Below are 20,308 nucleotides of genomic sequence, written 5' to 3' on the forward strand. Positions count from 1 at the left end.
CAACAGTTAACGCTTTTGGTGGCCTAAGGAATATTCACCTGACCCAGGGTAAAGAAGATTTTTCTTCTATGCTTTCTTCTGGAAGTTTTATAATTTCAGCTTTTATATATGTTTTTAACTATCCTTCTTCTTGCCTTCTGTTTCTTTTAAGACATCATCTATTGTGTTAATTTGTTCTTGTATTCTTTCTGATTTATTCTTCACTTCTGAAATGAGTGTTGCTTTTGTGAAACATATATAATTCTTTTCTGTGTCTGAGTTTTCCTAATTAGGTTTTACATTGTTCTTTCATGTCCTGTATCACTTTTTACTGTCTTTTAGCCCATTTTGAAGTGTCAGGGTTCCAGTTTTGATCTGTTCATGGATATGTTTTTGTGACATGTTTCTTCTGGCTTCTTATCATTTATTGCTTAGCTTATTAATTTCTATTCTTTCTTATTTTCTATTATAAGTATTTAAAACTATAGGTTTTCCTCTAAGTATTACTTAGCTGTATTATATGTTTTTATTTGTATTATTTGGTGATCATTCACTTTCAGCTATTTATTAATTTCCATTATAATTCTTTCTTTCTTCTATGAGTTGTTTTAAAAAATATTTTTAAGGCCAAGTGTGGTGACTCACATCTGTAATCCCAGCACTTAGGGAGGGTGAGGTGGGAGGATTGCTTGAGGTCAGAAGTTTGAGACTAGCCTCACTTCGTTTGAGACAACAAAGTGAGACCCCATCTCTACAGAACATTTTTAAATATTAGCTGGGCCAGGCGTGGTGACTCATCCCAGCACCGGTAATACCAGCACTTTGGGAGGCCGAGGCAGATGGATCACCTGAGGTCAGGAGTTCAAGACCTGCCTAGGCAACATGGTAAAACCCCATCTCTACTAAACCACAAAAATTAGCCAGGTGTGGTGATAGCTGCCTATAATCCCAGCTACTTGGGAGACTGAGGCAGGAGAATTCCTTGAACCCAGGAGGAGGAGTTTGCAGTGAGCCGAGATTGCACCACTGCACTCCAGCCTGGGTGACATAGTGAGACTCTGTCTCAAAAAAGAAAAGAAAAGAAAATTAGCCGGGTGTAATGGCATGTACCTGTGGTCCCATTGACTCAGAGGCTGAGGCAGGAGGATCACCTGAGCCCAGGAGTAGAGACTGCAGTGAGCTATGTTTGTGCCACTGCACTCCAGCCTGTGTAACAGAGGAAGACCCTGTCTCAAAATATATATATATTTTTAAATTTCCAAACTTCCCTTAGTTCTCTTTTTGTTATTAACTTTTAACTGTATTCTTTGCAGTCAGAGGAAATGCTTTATGAGATACCTATCCTTTAAAATTTCTTAAGAATTGCTTTGTGTTAATATTTTGTTAATAGTTCACATGTGGTTCAACCAATTTGTTTGTTAGTTCTGTATATGTTCATTAGATGAACTCGATAACTGTGTTGTTCTTTATTTATTTATGTATTTATTTTTCTTTGTCTATTCATCAGTTACTGGGTGAGAGGTATTAAAATTTCTTGTTGTAAGTGTGGCTGTTCACTTTCTACCTGTCGTTTGTCTATGTGTGCTTTATAGAGGGTGAAGCTGTTTAGTAGGCACACATAAGCTAGAATTTTTCTGTCTTCCTGGTGAATGGAATCGTTTATCATTATCTAATGATTCTTTTCATCTTTAGCATTGCTTTGGACTTCGAAGTCTGTATTCTCTCTGCTGTTAACACAACTACACTGGTTCCTTTGGTGTGAATATTTGCATAGTATAACATTTTCCATGAAGAAACAAAACAGAGGAATTGGTTCTTTCTCAAAATCTGTTCTTCATGCCAGCCCCCATCTCAGCCTTCTCCATTCACCCTCGGTCACTCTCCAAACCCAGGAGCAGTCCTTGATTCTCCTTTTCCTCACAGTCTACATCCAATCCATTAGCAAGTTCTATTAGTTCTATTATCACCTCCAAAATAGATCCTGAATCCAGCCCTTTGTCACTGTCTCAACTGTCATCCTGTCTCACACTCCTGCTGTGGCCTCCTTGCTGGTTGACCAGAGTGATCTTGTAAAAACATGTTAGGCCAGGCACGGTGGTTCATGCCTGTAATCCTAACACTTTGGGAGGCCAAGGCGGGTGGGTCACCTGAGGTCAGGAGTTGGAGACCAGCCTAGTCAACATGGCGAAACCCTGTCTCTACTAAAAATACAAAATTAGCCAGGTGTGGTGACGCTGGCCTGTAATCCCAGCTACTCGGGAGGTTGAGGCAGGAGAATCACTTGAACCCAGGAGACGGAGGTTGCAGTCAGCCAAGATCATGCCACTGCACGCAAGCCTGGGCAGCAAAGCAAGACTGCATCTCAAAAACTAAAAGATAAAATAAAAATAAAATGTTAGGCTCCCTGGGTGTCTGGCTTAGTCCATTTGTACTGCTTTAACAAAATACCTTAGAATGGGGTAATTCTAATAATTACTATTAATAAATAATAGCAATTTACTTCTCACAGTTCTAGAGGCTGGGAAGTTCAGGATCAAGGTGGCACCTGACTCCGTTCTGGTCAGGGCTGCTCTCTGCTTCCAAGACCGTGCCTTCTCACTGCATCTTCACATGGTGGAAGGGCAAACGCTGTGTCCTCACGTGACAAAAGAGATAGAAGGGCCAGGCAGCTCTCTGAAGCCTCCAGGTTGGAGTCATGAACTTGCATGTTCCCCTCTGACATCCACAGAGTACCCATCATGGTCTTTGGCATGCAGTTAGGTGGCCCATAAACACCTGAATGAACAAACATATAGTAATGGCCGCTAGTACTGGGAATAGCAGCCACCGCAACAGCCCTGTGAGGGAGGCATTACAGATGAGGAAACTGAGGCTTAGGAGCAGGGACCTGCCCATGGTCCCAAAGCTAGGGAGAGACAGGGCTGGGATTCCCACTCCCATCCATCTGGCTCCAGAACCTGAGCTCTTGACCAGGCTGTTCTTATCCTGTCTCAGCCGGTGGTTGCCTGTCTGGACGGATGGACCTAAAGTCAGTCCAGCCAAACGGAGGAACGCGTAATCACCTGTTCTCTAAGTTCCCTGACCCTGAGAGGCTGAATCCATGGCCCAAGCTCTCCTGTCTCCTCCCCCAGCTCTCCCACCCCCAGACGGTGGCGCAAAGTGGAAGAGTGTGCAGGAACCAAGGAGCTGCTGTGTTCTATGATGTGCCTAAAGAAACAGGACCTGTACAACAAGTTCAAGGGGCGCGTGCAGACGGTTTCTCCCAGCTCCAAGTCCCCCTGGGTGGAGTCCGAATATGTAGATTACCTTTTTGAAGGTAGGTCTCTGGGTAAGGGACTGAGTGGGAGACTCTCCATCCCATCCAGGAGCTGTGCTCAGTGGTACTGTTCTGACCATCTGTCTCCCACTTCCCCAAAGCAGAGGGCAGCTCCCTGGGGCCAGCCCCTTTGAGATGGGGCATGGGACCAGCAACCGCCCGGGGCCATGTCTGGTAGCCTGTCAGGGAGTTAGGGGAGCTCCAGCGTGCACCCTCTGCTAACAATGTTCATTATCTTCAGTTGAGCACCATTTCGGTCATGGACTACACAAGGCACTTTATATGCTTATTCCTATTTTTTATGTTCAACCTCTCTCCTTAAAAACAATGTTTAAAACAAATTCTGGGCCGAGCGTGGTGGTCCATGCCTGTAATCCCAGCACTTTTGGAGGCTGAGGCAGGTGGATCACCTGAGGTCAGGAGTTTGAGACCACCCTGGCCAACATGGCAAAACCCCATCTCTACTAAATATATAAAAATTAGCCGGACTTGGTGGTGGGTGCCTGTAATCCCAGCTACTCGGGAGGCTGGGGCAGGAGAATTGCTTGAACCCAGGAGGCGGAAGTTGCAGTGAGTCAAGATCACGCCACTGCACTCCAGCTTGGGCGACGGAGCATCTCAAAAGAAAAAAATAAACAAACAAACAAAAAAACAAATTCTGTTTGCAAAAGTATTTTTTATACACTGCAGAAAGTGGGGGGTTGGGGAGCGGTAAAGAAGATGGAAAAAAAAGGTCTCATGCTTACTGGCAGAAATCACCAATTGACATTGGGTGAGGAGAGCACCCTTTTTTTTCAGTCTATTTTTAATCTTCACAGCAAACTTGTGAGGTTCATTTCCATCAACCCAAGACTCACAGACGCTAAGAAACTTGACACCGCTAGTAACCGGTGGACATAGATATGAACTGGAGCTTTCTGACCTTGGGCAGGGCCGGGTAACAAGCGGAGGATAAATGCCCTGACAGTGTCCTCAGAGAGCTGAGAGCTGTAACTTGCTGCCCAGGCTTCTTACAATGTTCAAGGACAAAATAAGGCTTCAAGAGAGAAGAGGGACGGACTGACTACAGGGCAGCAGGAAAATATGGTAGAGAAGGAAGAAGAGATGATTCATGTGGAAAGAAGCTGACTCGGTGGATGGATAAAAGGAGGGAAGGATAGATGGATAAGAAGAAAGGGAGGATGGAGAGGATGGAGGAGGAAGCGATGGAAAAATGGGAAGGAAGGAGGTTGGATGGAAGGATGGATGCCTATTAGGAAGAAAATATGGGTGGATGGAGAGATGGAGAATAGGAAGTATGTTAGTCAAGGTTCTCCAGAGAAACCGAACCAATAGGATATATATAGATGCAATAAGAGGAGGCCAGCCATGGTGGCTCACACCTGTAATCAGAGCACTTTGGGAGGCTGAGGCGGATGGATTCTTTGAGGTCAGGAGTTCAAGACCAGCCTGGCCAACATGGTGAAACCCCGTCTCTACTAAAAATACAAAAATTACCCAGGTGTGGTGGCACACACCTGTAGTCCCAGCTACTCAGGAGGCTGAGGCAGGAGAATCACTTGAACCTGGGAGGCAGAGGTTGCAGTGAGCTGAGATCATGCCACTGTACTCCAGCCTGGGTGACAGAGCGAGACTCCGTCTCAAAAAAAAAAAAAAAAAATTTATAATAAGAGGAGATTTATTATGGGAATTGGCTCATGCAATTACAGACACAAAAACATCCCCCAATATGCAGTCATGTGCTGGACAACCAAGAAAGCTTGTGGTGTGATTCCATCTGAGTCTGAAGACCCAAGACCAGGGGAGCACTGGTGTAACCCCTAGTCCAAGGCCACAGGCCCGACAATCAGAGGGGCCACTGGTATAAGTCCCAGAGTCCAAATGCCTGAGGACAGGAAGCTCCGATGTCCAAGGACAGGAGAAGCTGATGTGCTAGCTCAGGAAGAGAGCGCGTGAATGTGCCATTCCTCCTCTGTTTTTTGTTCTCTTTGGGCCATCAGGGGATTGGATGATGCCCACCCACACTGGTGAGGAGAGATCTTCACCAAATCTACTGATTAAAATGCTAATCTCTTCTGGAAAAATCCTCACAGATGGGCCCAGAAATAATGTTTTACTATCTACCTGGATATCCCTTAGTGCAGTTAAATTGACACATAAAATTAACCATCACAGGCCAAGCACTGTGGCTCACACCTGTAATCCCATCACTTTGGGAGGCCAAGGTGGGAAGATCCCTTGAGGATGAGGTAGGCAGATCCCTTGAGCCCAGGAGCTCAAGACCAGCCTAGGTAACATAGGGAGACCTCATCTCTACAAAATAAATAAATAAATATTTAAATTCGCTGGGTATGGTGGTGTGCACCTGTGGTCCCAGATATTTGGGAGGCCAAGGTGGGAGGATGACTTGAGCCCAGGAGGTCAGGGCTGCAGTGAGCCATGATTGTTCCATTGCACTTCAGTCTGGGTGACAGAGCAACACCCTGTCTTAAAGAAAGAAAAAATTTAACCATCACAGAAGGCAGAAGAAAAGGCAGACGGGTGGATGAGATGGGTGGGTAGATAGTATAGAAGAAAAGCGGGACATCCAAGCAGGGAAGGAAGGGCTGGGGCGAAGGAGAAGTGAGGAAGGAAGGAAGGAGAGACAAGAAGGAAGGATGTGTAGAAAGGTAGAAAAGAAAAGATGAATGGATGGATGAGAATGGATGAGTAGGTTAGAAGGCTGACTGGTGAGATAAAAGGTGGGAAGTATAAATGAATAATAAGAAAAGAGGCATAGGAAGGAAAAAATATTGGTTAGAAAGGATGATTGAGAAGAAAGGAAGGGTGGTTGGGAAGGATGGATGGATGGATGGATGGATGGATGGATGGATGGATGAGAAGGAAAGGAAGGATAACAAGGCAGATGGGAAGGCTGTCTGGCTAGAAGAATGATAGACAAACCACAGTAATCACTGGAAGGGTAGGAATAAGACATTAGAAGAATAAAGGGAAAGACGCAAAGACATTTAAAATGTTTTCATTAGTTTTCATGTCCTCCCTGAATTTCTCCTGATTCTACAGCCCCACATCCCAAGCCAGGGTGACCCTTCCTGCCTTTACACTGCCTCCACAGTTTTCCTGCTCTTATCTGTGGCCCTGATCACTTTCTTTTGGTAGTTTGCATATTTCATTTACCCCAAGCTTTCAGCTCCTGGAGGTCAGGATACAAGGAGGCCTCGTCTCCCCATTCCCCTCAGCTCCCTTCCCAAAGCTTGATACCTAGTCAGTATCCAATGGATGTTTCCTAAACATGTAAGTAATGGCATCATGAAGAAGCCACGTGTTTACCTTGACCACAAACACAGGGCAAAGGTGACTAGTGTGGTCAGAGATCCCTGCTGGCTGGTTATCAGGGAAGGCTACATAGAAGAAATGGCATTTTAGTTAGAACTTGAAAGGTGGTGTATTTAGTTTTCTCTGGCTGACATATTCCTTGTCACATTGCCCTCTCCATCTTCAAGCCACTGGGCAAGTCTAGAGGGCCCTCAACAGACTGTCAGTAGGAATGTGGAAGTTAAAGAATCAGAGTGCAGAAAGAAACAAGCTGCATTTCAGAGAAAAGCTAAATCCCCTCCAAGAATACCTCAATCATCATGAACAGCCTGTTAGTAGACACACTGACACTCAAGGCACTGCTTCACAAGGTAAGGAATGCGTTATTGAAAACTCGAGAGGGAAGAGCCTTGTTCCATACTGGCAGAAAGCTTAGTAGAATTGTGTCCTGCAGTCTTGTGGGAAGCAGATCTTGTAAATGATGAATTTGAATGCTTATCGGAGGAGGTTTCCAAATAAAATGTGGAAGGCACGTCCTGGTTTCTTCCTGCCACTTATAGTAACATGCAAGAGGAAAGAGAGAAAATGAAGGAAGAACTTAAACAGAAAGGAACCAGGACTTGATGATTTGGGAAGTTCTCAACCTATGCAAAAAACAATAAAATTAAGAGATTGTGGCTGGGCGCAGTGGCTCATGCCTATAATCAGTCCGAGGTGAGCAGATCACCTGAGGTCAGGAGTTTGAGACCAGCCTAGCCAATGTGGGGAAACCCCATCTCTACTAAAAATACAAAAATTAGCTGGGTGTGGTGGTGGGCACCTGTAATCCCAGCTACTCAGGAGGCTGAGGTGGGAGGATCACTTGAACCCAAGAGGTGGAGGTTGCAGTGAGCCAAGATCAGGCCACTGTACTCCAGCCTGGGTGACAGAGCAAGACTCCATCTCAAAAAAAAGAAAAAAAAAAAAAGAAAAAAGAAAGAGATTGCTCTGAAAAGTGTGACATAGAGAAACAGACAAGTACATTATTGTACCAAACTTCAGGAAGATAAAAGATCAAAGTGCTGAGTCACTCAAAAGGCTTTTTGAGGAGATTAAGATTATAACTCACAGTCCCCTTCAATCAAACCAGGGGACTTCTAGGAAGCTGAAGAGCATTGTCCCTCAGCCATCTCAGCTGGAGCCAAAAGTAGAGAAGGGCTTATCTGAAAAAAAGATTTATGCACCTGGCTTTTATCTAATAATGCAGTGGATTCCCCCGTGACATCCATAGGAGATCCATAAAGTTCCTGAGAACTTTACATCCACAGAAACACTGTTATCTTGGGCTAAATGGAACACAGAGCATATGAAATTAAAGAAGGCTGTTGGACTCTCCAGTTTCTACTGGTGAGATGCAGACTGGTAAAACTACTTAGCTGCAAACACCTGCTACCTTTAGTGAAAAGGAAGGATGACTCAGATGGTGAAACCAGAAGCTCAAAGGGCAGTGCTAAGAGCGAAAGAGAATTCTTCCCAAGCCTTGAAACCTAATGGAGTTTTCTTGGCTGGATTTTCAAACTGTGTTGGACCATGACCCCATTGTCCCTTCCATTTCCCCATACTTAACCAGATTGTCTGCAACTGTTATCCTGTGCCTGTCCCACGTTTTATGTTGGGAACAGATAACTTTAGTCTTTCTGGCCCACAGATGAAGAGAAACTGTGTCCCGGGAGTTGTACTGACTGGACTATGCCCAGAGTCTATTTGACTCTGATTTAGATACTGTTGATTTGGGAATTTGAGTTGATGCTGTAATGAGATGAGACATTGGGGGACATTGGGATGGAGTGAATGGATTTTGCATTTGAAAGAGATGTGGGCCAGGTATAGTGGCTCACGCCTGTAATCCCAGCACTTTAGGAGGCTGAGGCGGGCAGATCAGCTGAGGTTGGGAGTTCAAAACCAGCCTGACCAACATGGAGAAACCCCATCGCTACTAAAAATACAAAATTAGCTGGGCGTGGTGTCACATGCCTATAATCCCAGCTACTCGGGAGGCTGAGGCAGGAGAATTGCTTGAACCCGGGAGGTGGAAGTTGCGGTGAGCTGAGTTCACGCCATTGCACTCCAGTCTGGGCAACAAGAGTGAAACTCCATCTCAAAAAAAAAAAAAGAAAAGAAAAGAAAGAAAGAGATGTGGGTTTTAGGTGGGGGACAGAGGGAAGACCATGGTAGGTAGAATGATCCTCTAAAGGTGCTCTGCCCTAATCCCCAGAAGCTGAGAATATGTTAGATGTCAGTATTGCACGGCAGTAAGAATCTTTTTTTTTTTTTTTTTTTTTTTTGAGACAGAATCTTGCTCTGTCGCCCAGACTGGAGTGCAGCGGTGCCATCTCAGCTCACTGCAAGCTCCACCTCCCGGGTTCACGCCATTCTCCTGCCTCAGCCTCCCGAGTAGCTGGGACTACAGGTGCCCACCACCACACCCAGCTAATTGTTTTGTATTTTTAGTAGAGATGGGCTTTCACCATGTTAGCCAGGATGGTCTCGATCTCCTGACCTTGTGATCTATCCACCTCAGCCTCCCAAAGTGCTGGGATTACAGGCGTGAGCCACCACGCCCGGCCAGCTGTAGGAATCTTAATTAAGGTTATAGACTGCTATGGTTTGAATGTCCCCTCTAAAACTTCTGTTGACATTTAATCATCATTGTGATTGCATTAAGAAGTGGCCCTGTTAAAAGGTGATTTAGTCCTTAATAACTCTGCCCCCATGAATAGATTAATGTCAGTCTTTCGGGAGTGTGTTTATCAAGAATGGATTGTTAAAAAGTGAGTTCTGGCCAGGGGCAGTGGCTTATGCCACTCAGCACTTTGGGGGGCCAAGGCTGGTGGGTCACTTGAAGTCAGTTGTTTGAGACCAGCCTGGCCAACATGGTGAAACTCTGTCTCTACTAAAAAATACAAAAACGTATCCAGGGCCGGGCGCGGTGGCTCAAGCCTGTAATCCCAGCACTTTGGGAGGCCGAGACGGGCGGATCACGAGGTCAGGAGATCAGAGACCATCCTGGCGAACACGGTGAAACCCCGTCTCTACTAAAAAAATACAAAAAACTAGCCGGGCGAGGTGGCGGGCGCCTGTAGTCCCAGCTACTCGGGAGGCTGAGGCAGGAGAATGGCGTAAACCCGGGAGGCGGAGCTTGCAGTGAGCTGAGATCTGGCCACTGCGCTCCAGCCTGGGCAACAGAGCGAGACTCCGTCTCAAAAAAAAAAAAAAAACGTATCCGGGAGTGGTGGCAGGCGCCTGTAATCCCAGCTGCTGCTCAGAAGGCTGAGGCAGGAGGATTGCATGAATCCAGGAGGCAGAGGTTGCAGTGAGCTGAGATCACCCCATTGTACTCCAGTAGTCTGGATGACAGAGCAAGACTCTGTCTCAAAAAAAAAAAAAAAAGAAGAAGAAGAAGAAGAAAAGAAAAGAAAAAGAAAAGTGAGTTCTGCCCTCTCTTGCTGGCTCACTCTCACCCTCTCTTGCCTTTCCACCTTCCACCATGGGATAACACAGCACAAAGGCCCTTGCCAGATGCCAGTGCCATGCTCTTTGACTTCCAAGTCTCCAGAAACACGAGCCAAATACATTTCTGTTCATTATAAATTACCCAGCCTGTGATATTCTGAAATAACAACACAGAATGGACTGAGACATAGATCTTCAAATAGGGAGGTTATCCTGGATAATCCAGATGGGCCCAATCTAATCCCATGAGCCTTTAAAACTTTCTCCAGCTGGAGGCAGAAGAGAAGCGGCAGAAGGGGAAGTCAGAGAGATCTGAAGCATAAACAGGATTCCACGGTGCCGTTTCTGGTTTGACGATGGAGTGGTAACGTGATGAAAAATGTGGGTGCCTTCCAGAGCGAGAGGCTCCCACTAACAACCGGCCAGGAAACAGGGACCACAGCCCTACAGCCACAAAGAACTAAGTTTTGCTGACAACCCAAGGGGCCTTGGAAGTGTCTTCACCCCAGTGGTTCCAGATGTGAGACCCAGAGCAGAGGAACCAGCTGAGCCCACCTGGACTTCTGACCTAGATAACTGTGAGATAATAAGTTTGTATCATTTTTAAGCCAATATGTGTGTGGTAATTTGTTATGGCAGCGATAGGAAATGAATCCAGATGGGCAGGATCTGCCAGGCCAGTGACATGTGGAGGGCACCCAGGCGGACGGGATGGCATGAGAGAAGGCAGGTCAGCAGTGAGCTTGCCTGGGTCACCTCTCATCTCTAATCCTGTTTTCCCCTCTATGAAATGAGAATAGTGGTATCTCCCTCCCAGGGTCACTGCAAGGCTGAAATAACAGATTATGAGGTTCTGGGTGCGCAAGAAGTGTTTGAAACATGCTAGTTGCTTTTCCATTTCCAAGACAGCTCTCTGGTCTTGTGGGATGGAGGCAGTGCAGCCCCTCGGGATTACTGACAGGTCCTGCTCTGTTTCTGCAGTGGAGCCGGCCCCACCTGTCCTGGTGCTCACCCAGACTGAGGAGATCCTAAGTGCCAATGCCACATACCAGCTGCCCCCCTGCATGCCTCCACTGGATCTGAAGTATGAGGTGGCATTCTGGAAGGAGGGGGCCGGAAACAAGGTAGGAAACTCCTTTCCTGCCCCCAGGCTAGGCCCACTCCTCCACCCCTTCTTACTCAGGTTCTTCTCACCCTCCCAGCCTGCTCCTGCACACCTCCTCCAGGAAGCCTTCCCTGAACACCCCTGGCTTCTGGCAGTCAGCCCTAATAAAATCTGGTCAAAGTATGATGACCTACAAGAGGCCTGCTTGCCAAGTCAACAGATTCAGTACAGAAAAACTGAAAAATACAGATAAGCTCTAAGAAGCAAACCAAAAGTACCCGGAGATGACCACACATCACTCTGGTGTATATCCAATTTCAGATTTGTTTTCTGTGTATGCATGTGTGTACAGCTGCATTAATTTATGGCAAGGGCTGGCAAACTTTCCTGAAGAAAGCCAGATAGTGGATATGTTTGGCTTCGTGGGCCTTATGTTCGCTTAGGACTCCTCAACACTGCAGTTGCAGCACAAAAGGAGCTGCAGCCTATATGTAAATGAATGGGCATCGCTGGGTTCCAGTAAGACTGTTTACAGGCTAGGTGTGGTGGCTTAGGCCTGTAATCTCAGTACTTTGGGAGGCCCAGGTGGGAGGATTACCTTAGCCTAGGAGTTCAAGACCAGCCTGGGGAACATGGTGAAACACTGTCTCTACAAAAAAAAAAAAAAGCTGGGTATGGTGACGCATGCTTGTGGTCCCAGCTACTCGGGATGCTGAGGCAGGAGGATCCCTTGAGCTAAGGAAGCGAGGCTACAGTGAGCCGTAATCGCGCCACTGCACTTCAGTCTGGGCAACAGAGTGAGACCTTGTCTCAAAAAAACAAAAAAATAAAACTTTTTACATAAACAAGTGGCCAGCCAGACTTGGTCCCTGGACCCCTGTTCTTGATTGCTCTTGCTTCCACTAAAGCAACATTTACACTCCTGATCTTTTGCATACTCCGGGTTCCAGGGATCATAGATCTGAATCCAGTGTGGTTTCTGCCTTGAAGAACCTCACAAATATTCCAGACCAGCACTGCCCAATAGAAAGAAATATAATGCAAGCCATATGTGCAGTTTTAAGAGTTCCATGTTAGGTAAAAAGAGACAGGTACATTGAATTTTAATAACAGATTTTACTTCATCCAATTGAATGGTATCATTTCAGTGAGCAATTCTGATAAAAGTGATTGAGATCTTTTACATTCTTTTCTCTACTTCTTTAAAATCTGATGTATGTTTTGTACTTGGAACACCTGTCAGTGTGGACCAGATGCATTTCACATACTCAGTAGTCACACGTGGCCTGTGCCTTCCATACCAGACAGACATCTGCAGAGGTTTCCTCCACTGCTGATAGACTGGGAGACCCCAAGATGGAAAGCCTGAAGAATCTGCTCCTCAAAGTAGGGACCTTAATGGGGGTGCACACCAGGGCGCCCCAAAGTGGCAGGCTGCTTTTGAACCGTGGCTATCCCTACCCAGAGACTCAGATGAAAAGAACTCAGGCGGTGTTGGGAAGTGCTTCCTCAATGCTTACACTTTAATGCAGGAAAAGAATAGAAGGTTCAGGCAAGGAGGGAGGATCACTTGAGGCTGGGAGTTCGAGACCAGCCTGGGCAACAGCAAGACTTTGTCTGTACAAAAAATAATTTTAAAAAATTACCCAGGTATGGTGGTTGTGAATCTGCAGTCCCTAGCTACTTGGAGAGCTGAGGTAGGAGGATTGCTTGAGCCCAGGAGTTTGAGGCCACAGTGAGCTGTGATCACACCACTGCACTTTGGCCCGGGTGACAGAGCCAGACCCTATCCCCTACAGGAAAAAAAAAAAAAAAAAAAAAACACACCCTACCATGTCTGCCAACCCCACTCTGTCCTGGTTGTGTGAAACCAGTCCCCACAGCAGCTCTGCCACTCTCTGCTTCTTTTCCAAACAGACCCTATTTCCAGTCACTCCCCATGGCCAGCCAGTCCGGATCACCCTCCAGCCAGCTGCCAGCGAACGCCACTGCCTCAGTGCCAGAACTATCTACACCTTCAGTGTCCCGAAATACAGCGAGTTCTCTAAGCCCACGTGCTTCTTGCTGGAGGTTCCAGGTGGGTACCAAGTGGTGCAGAAGGGGGAACTTTCCCTCTGGGCCTTGGGAGCTTTGTGACACAGTGGTTAAGAGCATGGACCTAGAGACAGACTCGCCGGGATTAAAACCACACTCATTGTGTGTCTTTGGGCAGCTTACATAATGCCCCAAACCTTGGTTTGCACAGTCTGCAGGATAGGTTTATTCTTGTGAGGATTAAATAGGGTAATGTATGTGAAGCACTCAGCACAGGTGCAGTTGTAGACAAGAGCCATTGTTGTTTCTCTCATTGTTATTTTTCCTTCCTTAGAAGCCAGCTGGGCTTTCCTGGTGCTGCCATCACTTCTGATACTGCTGTTAGTAATTGCTGCAGGGGGTGTGATCTGGAAGAGCCTCATGGGGAACCCCTGGTTTCAGCGGGCAAAGATGCCACGGGCCCTGGTATAGCAAATCTGGGGGTGTGCGGCAGGTGGGGAGGGGTTGAGAGTAAGGGAGTGGGGCTGGAGCTACGAGTTGTTCAGATAGAATATCAAGATGGTCCAGACTCCTGGACCAAAACATCTATCTTTGTGTCTGAATTTCCACCATTAGTAATGCATTCACTTAGTCCTGAATAAAATGGCAAATAGGCCGGGGAGGGAGGAGTGCCTTAAGTTCCTGTGAGATAAATAACTTCACCTCTGCTAAGGATGTGTCAGCTGCTGGGAGCAGAGCCCCTGGCCTTGGACCTCAGGAGAGATACCCAGAAGGGGAGGAGGAGAGGAGCCACCAAAGGGGATATCTTAAAAGAGTCCCAATTTTTAGTTCACACTTTAACCCAGGATGAGCTGTGCCCTGGCTGACCTTGGAGTTTCTTCCCTGGTCTGCTGGGTCTCTCCCTTAGAATCTAGGGGACAGCTTGGGCAGGGGAAGCCCAGGAGGTGATATGGGTTGGCCCCATTCAGATGAGGGCTGGCAGGGGCAGCTTGGGCATAGGCAAGGCTCTGATGGGCATGGGGGCTTTGAGGATGGGTTCTGAGTGTCCCTGCATCATGGCAGGGTGGCAAAGGGAGCATTTCCAAATTTCCTGGCTCCAGGATCTGTAGGAGAATCCCACTAACTGTCAGAGTGACAACCTCGGGTAGACATGTCTGTGCGCTGCCCCGTGCCCTCAGCCTTCCTGTTAAGAGCACACCAGCTGGACTTGCAACTCCCAGTGCCTGCACCCAGTGGGCTTTCTCTGGCCTCTGGAGCCCACACTGCCCCTGCATGTGGCAGCCTGCAAGTGTCAGAGCCACCAGCAATTCCATTCCTCAACCATGACTGTGGGTAAAGAGCCCAGGAGCATCCCCCTCCTGGGATCGCTCCGAGGTGCGTGTGCCCCAGTGGCTCCCTGAGTTCCCAGCAGGATTAAGTGCCAGTAGCCTTAGTGGTCAGTTGCTTGATAACACCCCACTTCCTGGCTGCTCCCCTAGTCCCATCTGGTGTGTCCTGGGATCACCTCCCAAAGAAACTGCTTACACTTGAAGCCTTGTCTCAGGTCTGTTTCTAGGGGAATTCAGATGAAGATAATTGTGCTTCAGGAAAGCCTAAATTTTCTGCTCTTCTCTCCCCTACCCAAATCAGGACTTTTCTGGACACACATACCCTGTGGCAACCTTTCAGCCCAGCAGACCAGAGTCCCTGAACGACTTACTCCTCTGTCCCCAAAAGGAACTGACCAGAGGGGTCAGGCCGACGCCTAGAGTCAGGGCCCCAGCCACTCAACAGGCAGGATGGAAGAAGGACCTTGCAGAGGACGAGGACGAGGAGGAGGAGGAGGAGGACACAGAAGATGGCGTCAGCTTCCAGCCCTACATTGAGCCACCTTCTTTCCTGGGGCAAGAGCACCAGGTTCCAGGGCACTCGGAGGTTGGTGGGGTGGACTCAGGGAGGCCCAGGGCTCCTCTGCTCCCGGGCGAAGGCTCCTCTGCTTGGGATTCTTCAGACAGAAGCTGGGCCAGCACTGTGGACTCCTCCTGGGACAGGGCTGGATCCTCTGGCTATTTGGCTGAGAAGGGGCCAGGCCAAGGGCCGGGTGGGGACGGGCACCAAGAACCTCTCCCACCACCTGAATTCTCCACGGACTCGGGTTTCCTGGAAGAGCTCCCAAAAGATGACCTCTCCTCCTGGGCCACCTGGGGCACCTTACCACCAGAGTCAAATCTGGTCCCTGGGGGGCCCCCAGTTTCTCTTCGGACACTGACCTTCTGCTGGGAAAGCAGCCTTGAGGAGGAAGAGGAGGAAGAGGAGGCGAGGGAATCAGAAACTGAGGACAGCGATGCGGGCAGCTGGGGGGCTGAAAGCACCCAGAGGACCGAGGAGAGGGGCCAGACACGGGGGTATTACATGGCCAGGTGAGCTGTCCCATGGCTTCCCACCGAATCTGATGCTGCTGCCTTTGCGAGGACTACTGGGCTTCCCAAGAAACTCGAAAGCCTCCGTACCTTTCCTAGGTGGCAAAGGGGCATTGCACTTCCGGGAACCCCGCCTAGCGGCTGTTTGCCCGTTGGGCTGAGCAATAAGATGCCCCTCCCTCCTGTGACCCACCCGCTTTAGGCTGAGCTACAAGAGGAGTGGACACAGGGTGGCTGAGGTCGTAGGTTTGTGGGGTGTCATCACCCCCATTGTCCCTGGGGTGACAGGCCAGGGGGAAACATTATCCCTGGACAACATAAAACAGGTGAGCTCAGGTCACTGCGGACATCAAGGGTGGACACCACCAAGGGGCCCTCTGGAACTTGAGACCACTGGAGGCACACCTGCTATACCTCATGCCTTTCCCAGCAGCCACTGAGCTCCCCCATCCCAGGGCTCAGCCTCCTGATTCACGGGTCCTCTAGGTGAGGCCCAGATAAAACTCCAGTTGGCTGAGGGTTTTGGATGGGAAGGGAAGGGTGGCTGTCCTCAAATCCTGGTCTTTGGAGTCATGGCACTGTATAGTTTTAGTGTCAGACAGACCGGGGTTCAAATCCCACCTCTGCTGGTCACTGGTTTCGTGATCTTGGGGAAGACACCTTCCTTCTCTGCCTCACTTCCTCATCTGCAGCTTCGCCTGGGTGTGGTGAGGGTTCTAGGGGATCTCAGACGTGTGTAGCATGGAGCCCGCTGTGTTCTTGGTGCTCTCTACATGGTGGCTGGTAGAATTCTCCATCTATCCAGGCTCCAGGAGACCCCTGGGCATCTCCCACCTGTGGCCCCTAAACCCAGAGTGACTGAGAGCACTTACCATTCAGCTTGTCTCATCCCCAGTCTACCTCCTTCCTTCTACCCTCACTGCCTCCCAGTCAGGTGAGTGAGCTCTCAGAAACCAGAGTCCCACCCAAGGGGACCCTGGTCTCTCCGCCTTCACCCAGCAATGGGAACCCTGCTTCCCAGGGGAGGAACCAAGTGCTCCATCTTCTAGGGACCCAGTTTGTTGGAGTAGGACAGTAACGTGACAGGAATCGGACTTCTGGGCCCGTGATCCCTGTTTGGACAGCACGTTAGGCCCTTGGTTGACTACTGTGTTCCAGAGAAGTCCCATTCTCCCTTCTGGTTATAAGAAACCAGTGCCTTCTAGATTCAGGTGACCATCCTTACCTGGGGCTGCTCATGTATCCTCAGCTAACCTACACCCAGCAGAATATAGATGAGCACAGCTGAGTTTTCACCCGGAGGACCAAAGTGTTTTGTGGTGGAGGACCTGAACAACCTTGGCTCTGTGGCCATTCAACCTGCCAGGACTAACGTTTCTGGATTTGTGAAGAAGGGATCTTCAAAGCCATTGAACCCAGAGAGCTGTGTTGTTTTAAAGCCACCACAAGGGTACAGCATTAAATGACAGAACTGGAAAAGCTTCTTAGGGCATCTCATCCAGGGCTTCTCAAACCATGTCCCCCAAAGGCCTTGGATCGCATTGCAGGGAGTGCCATGGGGCTATGGGAGCCTCCCATTTTCACCAGAGCAGTCTCACTGTGTCCTGATTTACATACTGTGGCTTTCCACATAAGGTTTTGTTTAGAGGGCTTCCACTACTCAAGAAAAAGTTAGCAAACCACTCCTTTTGTTGCAAAGGAGCTGATGTCCAGGGTGGTAAAGGCACTTGCCCCAGGTCACCCAGCAGTGCTGCTCTGAAGACTTATTGTGCACATCCCCAAGGGTTAGAGCTTCGATCTCTGCACAGCCGGGCCAACCTCTGACCCCTTGTCCATGTCAGTAAAAGATGAAGGTCACAGCCAGGATTTCTAAGGGTCAGGAGGCCTTCACCACTGCTGGGGCACACACACACACACATATACACACACACATACAACACACACCTGTGTCTCCCCAGGGATTTTCCCTGCAGTGAGGCTTGTCCACAAGATTGAGCTCAGAAGAGGAAGAACAAACAAACCACAGAGCTGGGGAGGGCTGTGGCTCGGGGCCAGCTCCCAGGGAAATTCCCAGACCTGGACCAATGTTCTCTCTGGAACCAGCCGAGCTGCTTCGTGGAGGTAATTTCAAAAAAGTAAAAGCTATCATCAGCATCATCTTAGGCTTGTATGAAATAACCACTCCGTTTCTATTCTTAAACCTTACTATTTTTGTTTTGTTTTTTTGAGTCGGAGTTTTGTTCTTGTTGCCTCGGCTGGAGTGCAGTGGTGAGATCTCGGCTCACTGCATCCTCTACCTCCCGGGTTCAAGTGATTCTCCTGCCTCAGCCTCCCAAGTAGCTGGGATTACAGGTGCCCACCACCACACCTGGCTAATTTTTTTGTATTTTTAGTAGAGACGGGGTTTCATCATGCTGGCCAGGCTGGTCTCAAACTCCTGACCTCAGGTGAACCGCCTGCTTTGGCCTCCCAAAGTGCTGGGATTACAGGCATGAGCCACCGCGCCCAGCCAAACCTTACTATTTTTTTTTAAAGAATTTTTCCAGAGTTTAATTTCTGACATAGCTGGAGTTTTCTAGTAACTCTAAACTCCATCTCCTTTATCGTCATTAAGTCATTGACAAAAAGCCAGGAGAAGCTTAGGAAAGTGCATGATAATCAGTATGATAATTTGCCTTGTGTGGTCAGCACTTAACTGTTTACAAAGCCCTTTCACATGCACAGCGGGTGGGAACTGTGTGGTGTGGGCTGGGCCTGCACTGGAAGCACATCCTGTGAAAAGTGTTCGTGCCTTAGGTGAAGCAACATGTATCACTTTAGAGTACTAACAGTATATGTTGTTCTTACGTATTGGTATTTATTTCTATTTTTGCTATGTTTATGTCATATTTAAATGATACCCAACTGCTTGTTGGTATACCCTAAACTGTTTAAATAAAGAGCTCTATTTTTAAGGAAAAAACGTACAATTGAATGGAAAAGTGTATGCTCTTATCCTTTTGTGAGACAGGATCTCACTCTGTCGCGTATGCATGCACCACCAGGCCTGATTGATTTTTTTGTTTTTGTAGAGATGGAATCTCCCTGTGTTGCCCAGGCTGGTCTCAAACTCCTGGGCTCAAGCAATCCTTCCCTCCTTGGCCTCCCAAAGTGTTGGTTGGGATTACTGGTGTGAGTGACTGTGCCTGGCCTATTCTCTTACTTTTCAAAGGCTCCTCACCTCTCCTCTGGGAAACCTAGCTGTTAAGACTACAAGGGCCGGCCAAGCAGGGTGGCTCATACCTGTAATGCCAGCACTTTGGGAGGCCGAGGCAGGCGGATCACAAGGTCAGGAGATCACGACTGTCCTGGTTAACACGGTGAAACCCCATCTCTACTAAAAATGCAAACAATTAGCCGAGCCTGGTGGTCGGCGCCTGTAGTCCCAGCTACTCAGGAGGCTGAGGCAGGAGAATGGCGTGAACCCGGGAGGCGGAGCTTGCAGTGAGCCAAGATCACACCACTGCACTCCAGCCTGGGTGACAGAGCGAGACTCCATCTCAAAAAATAAAAAACAAAAAAACAAAAAACACTACAAGGTCTTGAGTTGGGTCCCCAGAAGCAAACCCAGAGAAAAGGTAGAAAGGTAGAAAGCAGTGCAGTGATCCAGGTAACGCCAGGAGGGGAGTGTGGAGGCAAGATGGGGTGGTGGGGGAGGGAGGGCGGCCAGGCAAAGTGTGTCATCAACAGGTCCCTGCTGTGGGCAGCTGAACCTCAATGCCCCTGGAAAGCTCTGGAAGTCAATGTGGGATGCACTTCAGATTTGGTCCTCCTGCCAGGGACAGGAGCCAGGGAATCTAGCTACTCCCTCCCATCAGTCCAGTGTGGAGGCCGTTCCCTGAGGCAGAGTTGCAGGTACTTGCATTTGGAATCCACCAAGCTGAGTGCACAAGAGAGGGGAGTGCCATGGGGCTGAGGGCAGGGTCCCCAGCCAGTATCCCTTGTTGCAGTGAGGCTGGAGCTGACGGCTCACCCAACTGCAACTATGGTCCATGAAAGGATATGGAACAGCACCTGTGTGACTAACCTTGCACTCCCAAACTCATTCCAGCGGCTCTCCATTAGCGAGGGTCTCCCAGTTTCCAGCGACTCTCATAAGACCACCTGGTGACTGTCTAGCACTGTGCCCACAGTTGTCACCACTTATTGGTGCCAGGGTATGTGCTAGACCCAAGCCTAGCTGATCCTACAAGTCCGTCTCCCTGGAATTCAATAGTCTCCCTGGCTGGCTGGGCCTGGAGCAGGTACCTTCCAACCTGCCACGGCTGCATTTCCCAGTCTAAGGAACAGTCTGCAGACAAGACAAGAAAGCAGCCACTACCATGTGGGCTGCCAAGACAAGAAACAGTAACCCCTGCTTCTGGTCCCTTCCCCAGGTGCAGCTGCACCCCCAGCCTCGGCTTCATCCCACCTTTAAAAATCTTTTTTTCGAGACAGGGTCTCTCTCTCTTACCCAGGTTAGAGTACATGATCTCAGCATCTCAGCTCACTGCAACCTCCACCCACCAGGTTCAAGTGATTCTTGTGCCTCAGCCACCCAAGAAGCTGGGATTACCGGTGTGCACCACCACGTTCTGCCAATTTTGGGTGTTTTGTTTTGTTTTGTTGTGTTTTTTTGTTGTTGTTTTT

General features: G+C 48.5%; 1 protein-coding gene across 6 annotated transcripts in view; it reads left to right on the forward strand.

Moving 5' to 3' along the window:
- The window catches only part of IFNLR1 (interferon lambda receptor 1), a 33,325-nt gene extending 14,723 nt beyond the window's left edge, over positions 1 to 18,602 (forward strand). For 3 of the 6 annotated variants that reach the window (XM_015131243.3, XM_077969843.1, XM_077969834.1), the window contains 5 exons: positions 3,111 to 3,295; positions 11,084 to 11,226; positions 13,125 to 13,284; positions 13,576 to 13,706; positions 14,871 to 18,602. In XM_015131243.3, the coding sequence (XP_014986729.3) occupies positions 3,111 to 3,295; positions 11,084 to 11,226; positions 13,125 to 13,284; positions 13,576 to 13,706; positions 14,871 to 15,644 (1,393 nt within the window). In that variant the 3' untranslated portion in view covers positions 15,645 to 18,602. Of the gene's footprint in view, positions 1 to 2,488; positions 2,666 to 3,110; positions 3,296 to 11,083; positions 11,227 to 13,124; positions 13,285 to 13,575; positions 13,707 to 14,870 lie in introns of those variants that run through there. The other 3 variants (XM_077969852.1, XM_077969827.1, XM_028838143.2) reach the window with 3 other exon arrangements.
- Positions 18,603 to 20,308: the final 1,706 nt, after the last annotated feature.

The sequence above is a fragment of the Macaca mulatta genome, chromosome 1 (genome assembly GCF_049350105.2).
Source record: "Macaca mulatta isolate MMU2019108-1 chromosome 1, T2T-MMU8v2.0, whole genome shotgun sequence".
In the NCBI taxonomy this organism is placed as follows: domain Eukaryota; kingdom Metazoa; phylum Chordata; class Mammalia; order Primates; family Cercopithecidae; genus Macaca; species Macaca mulatta.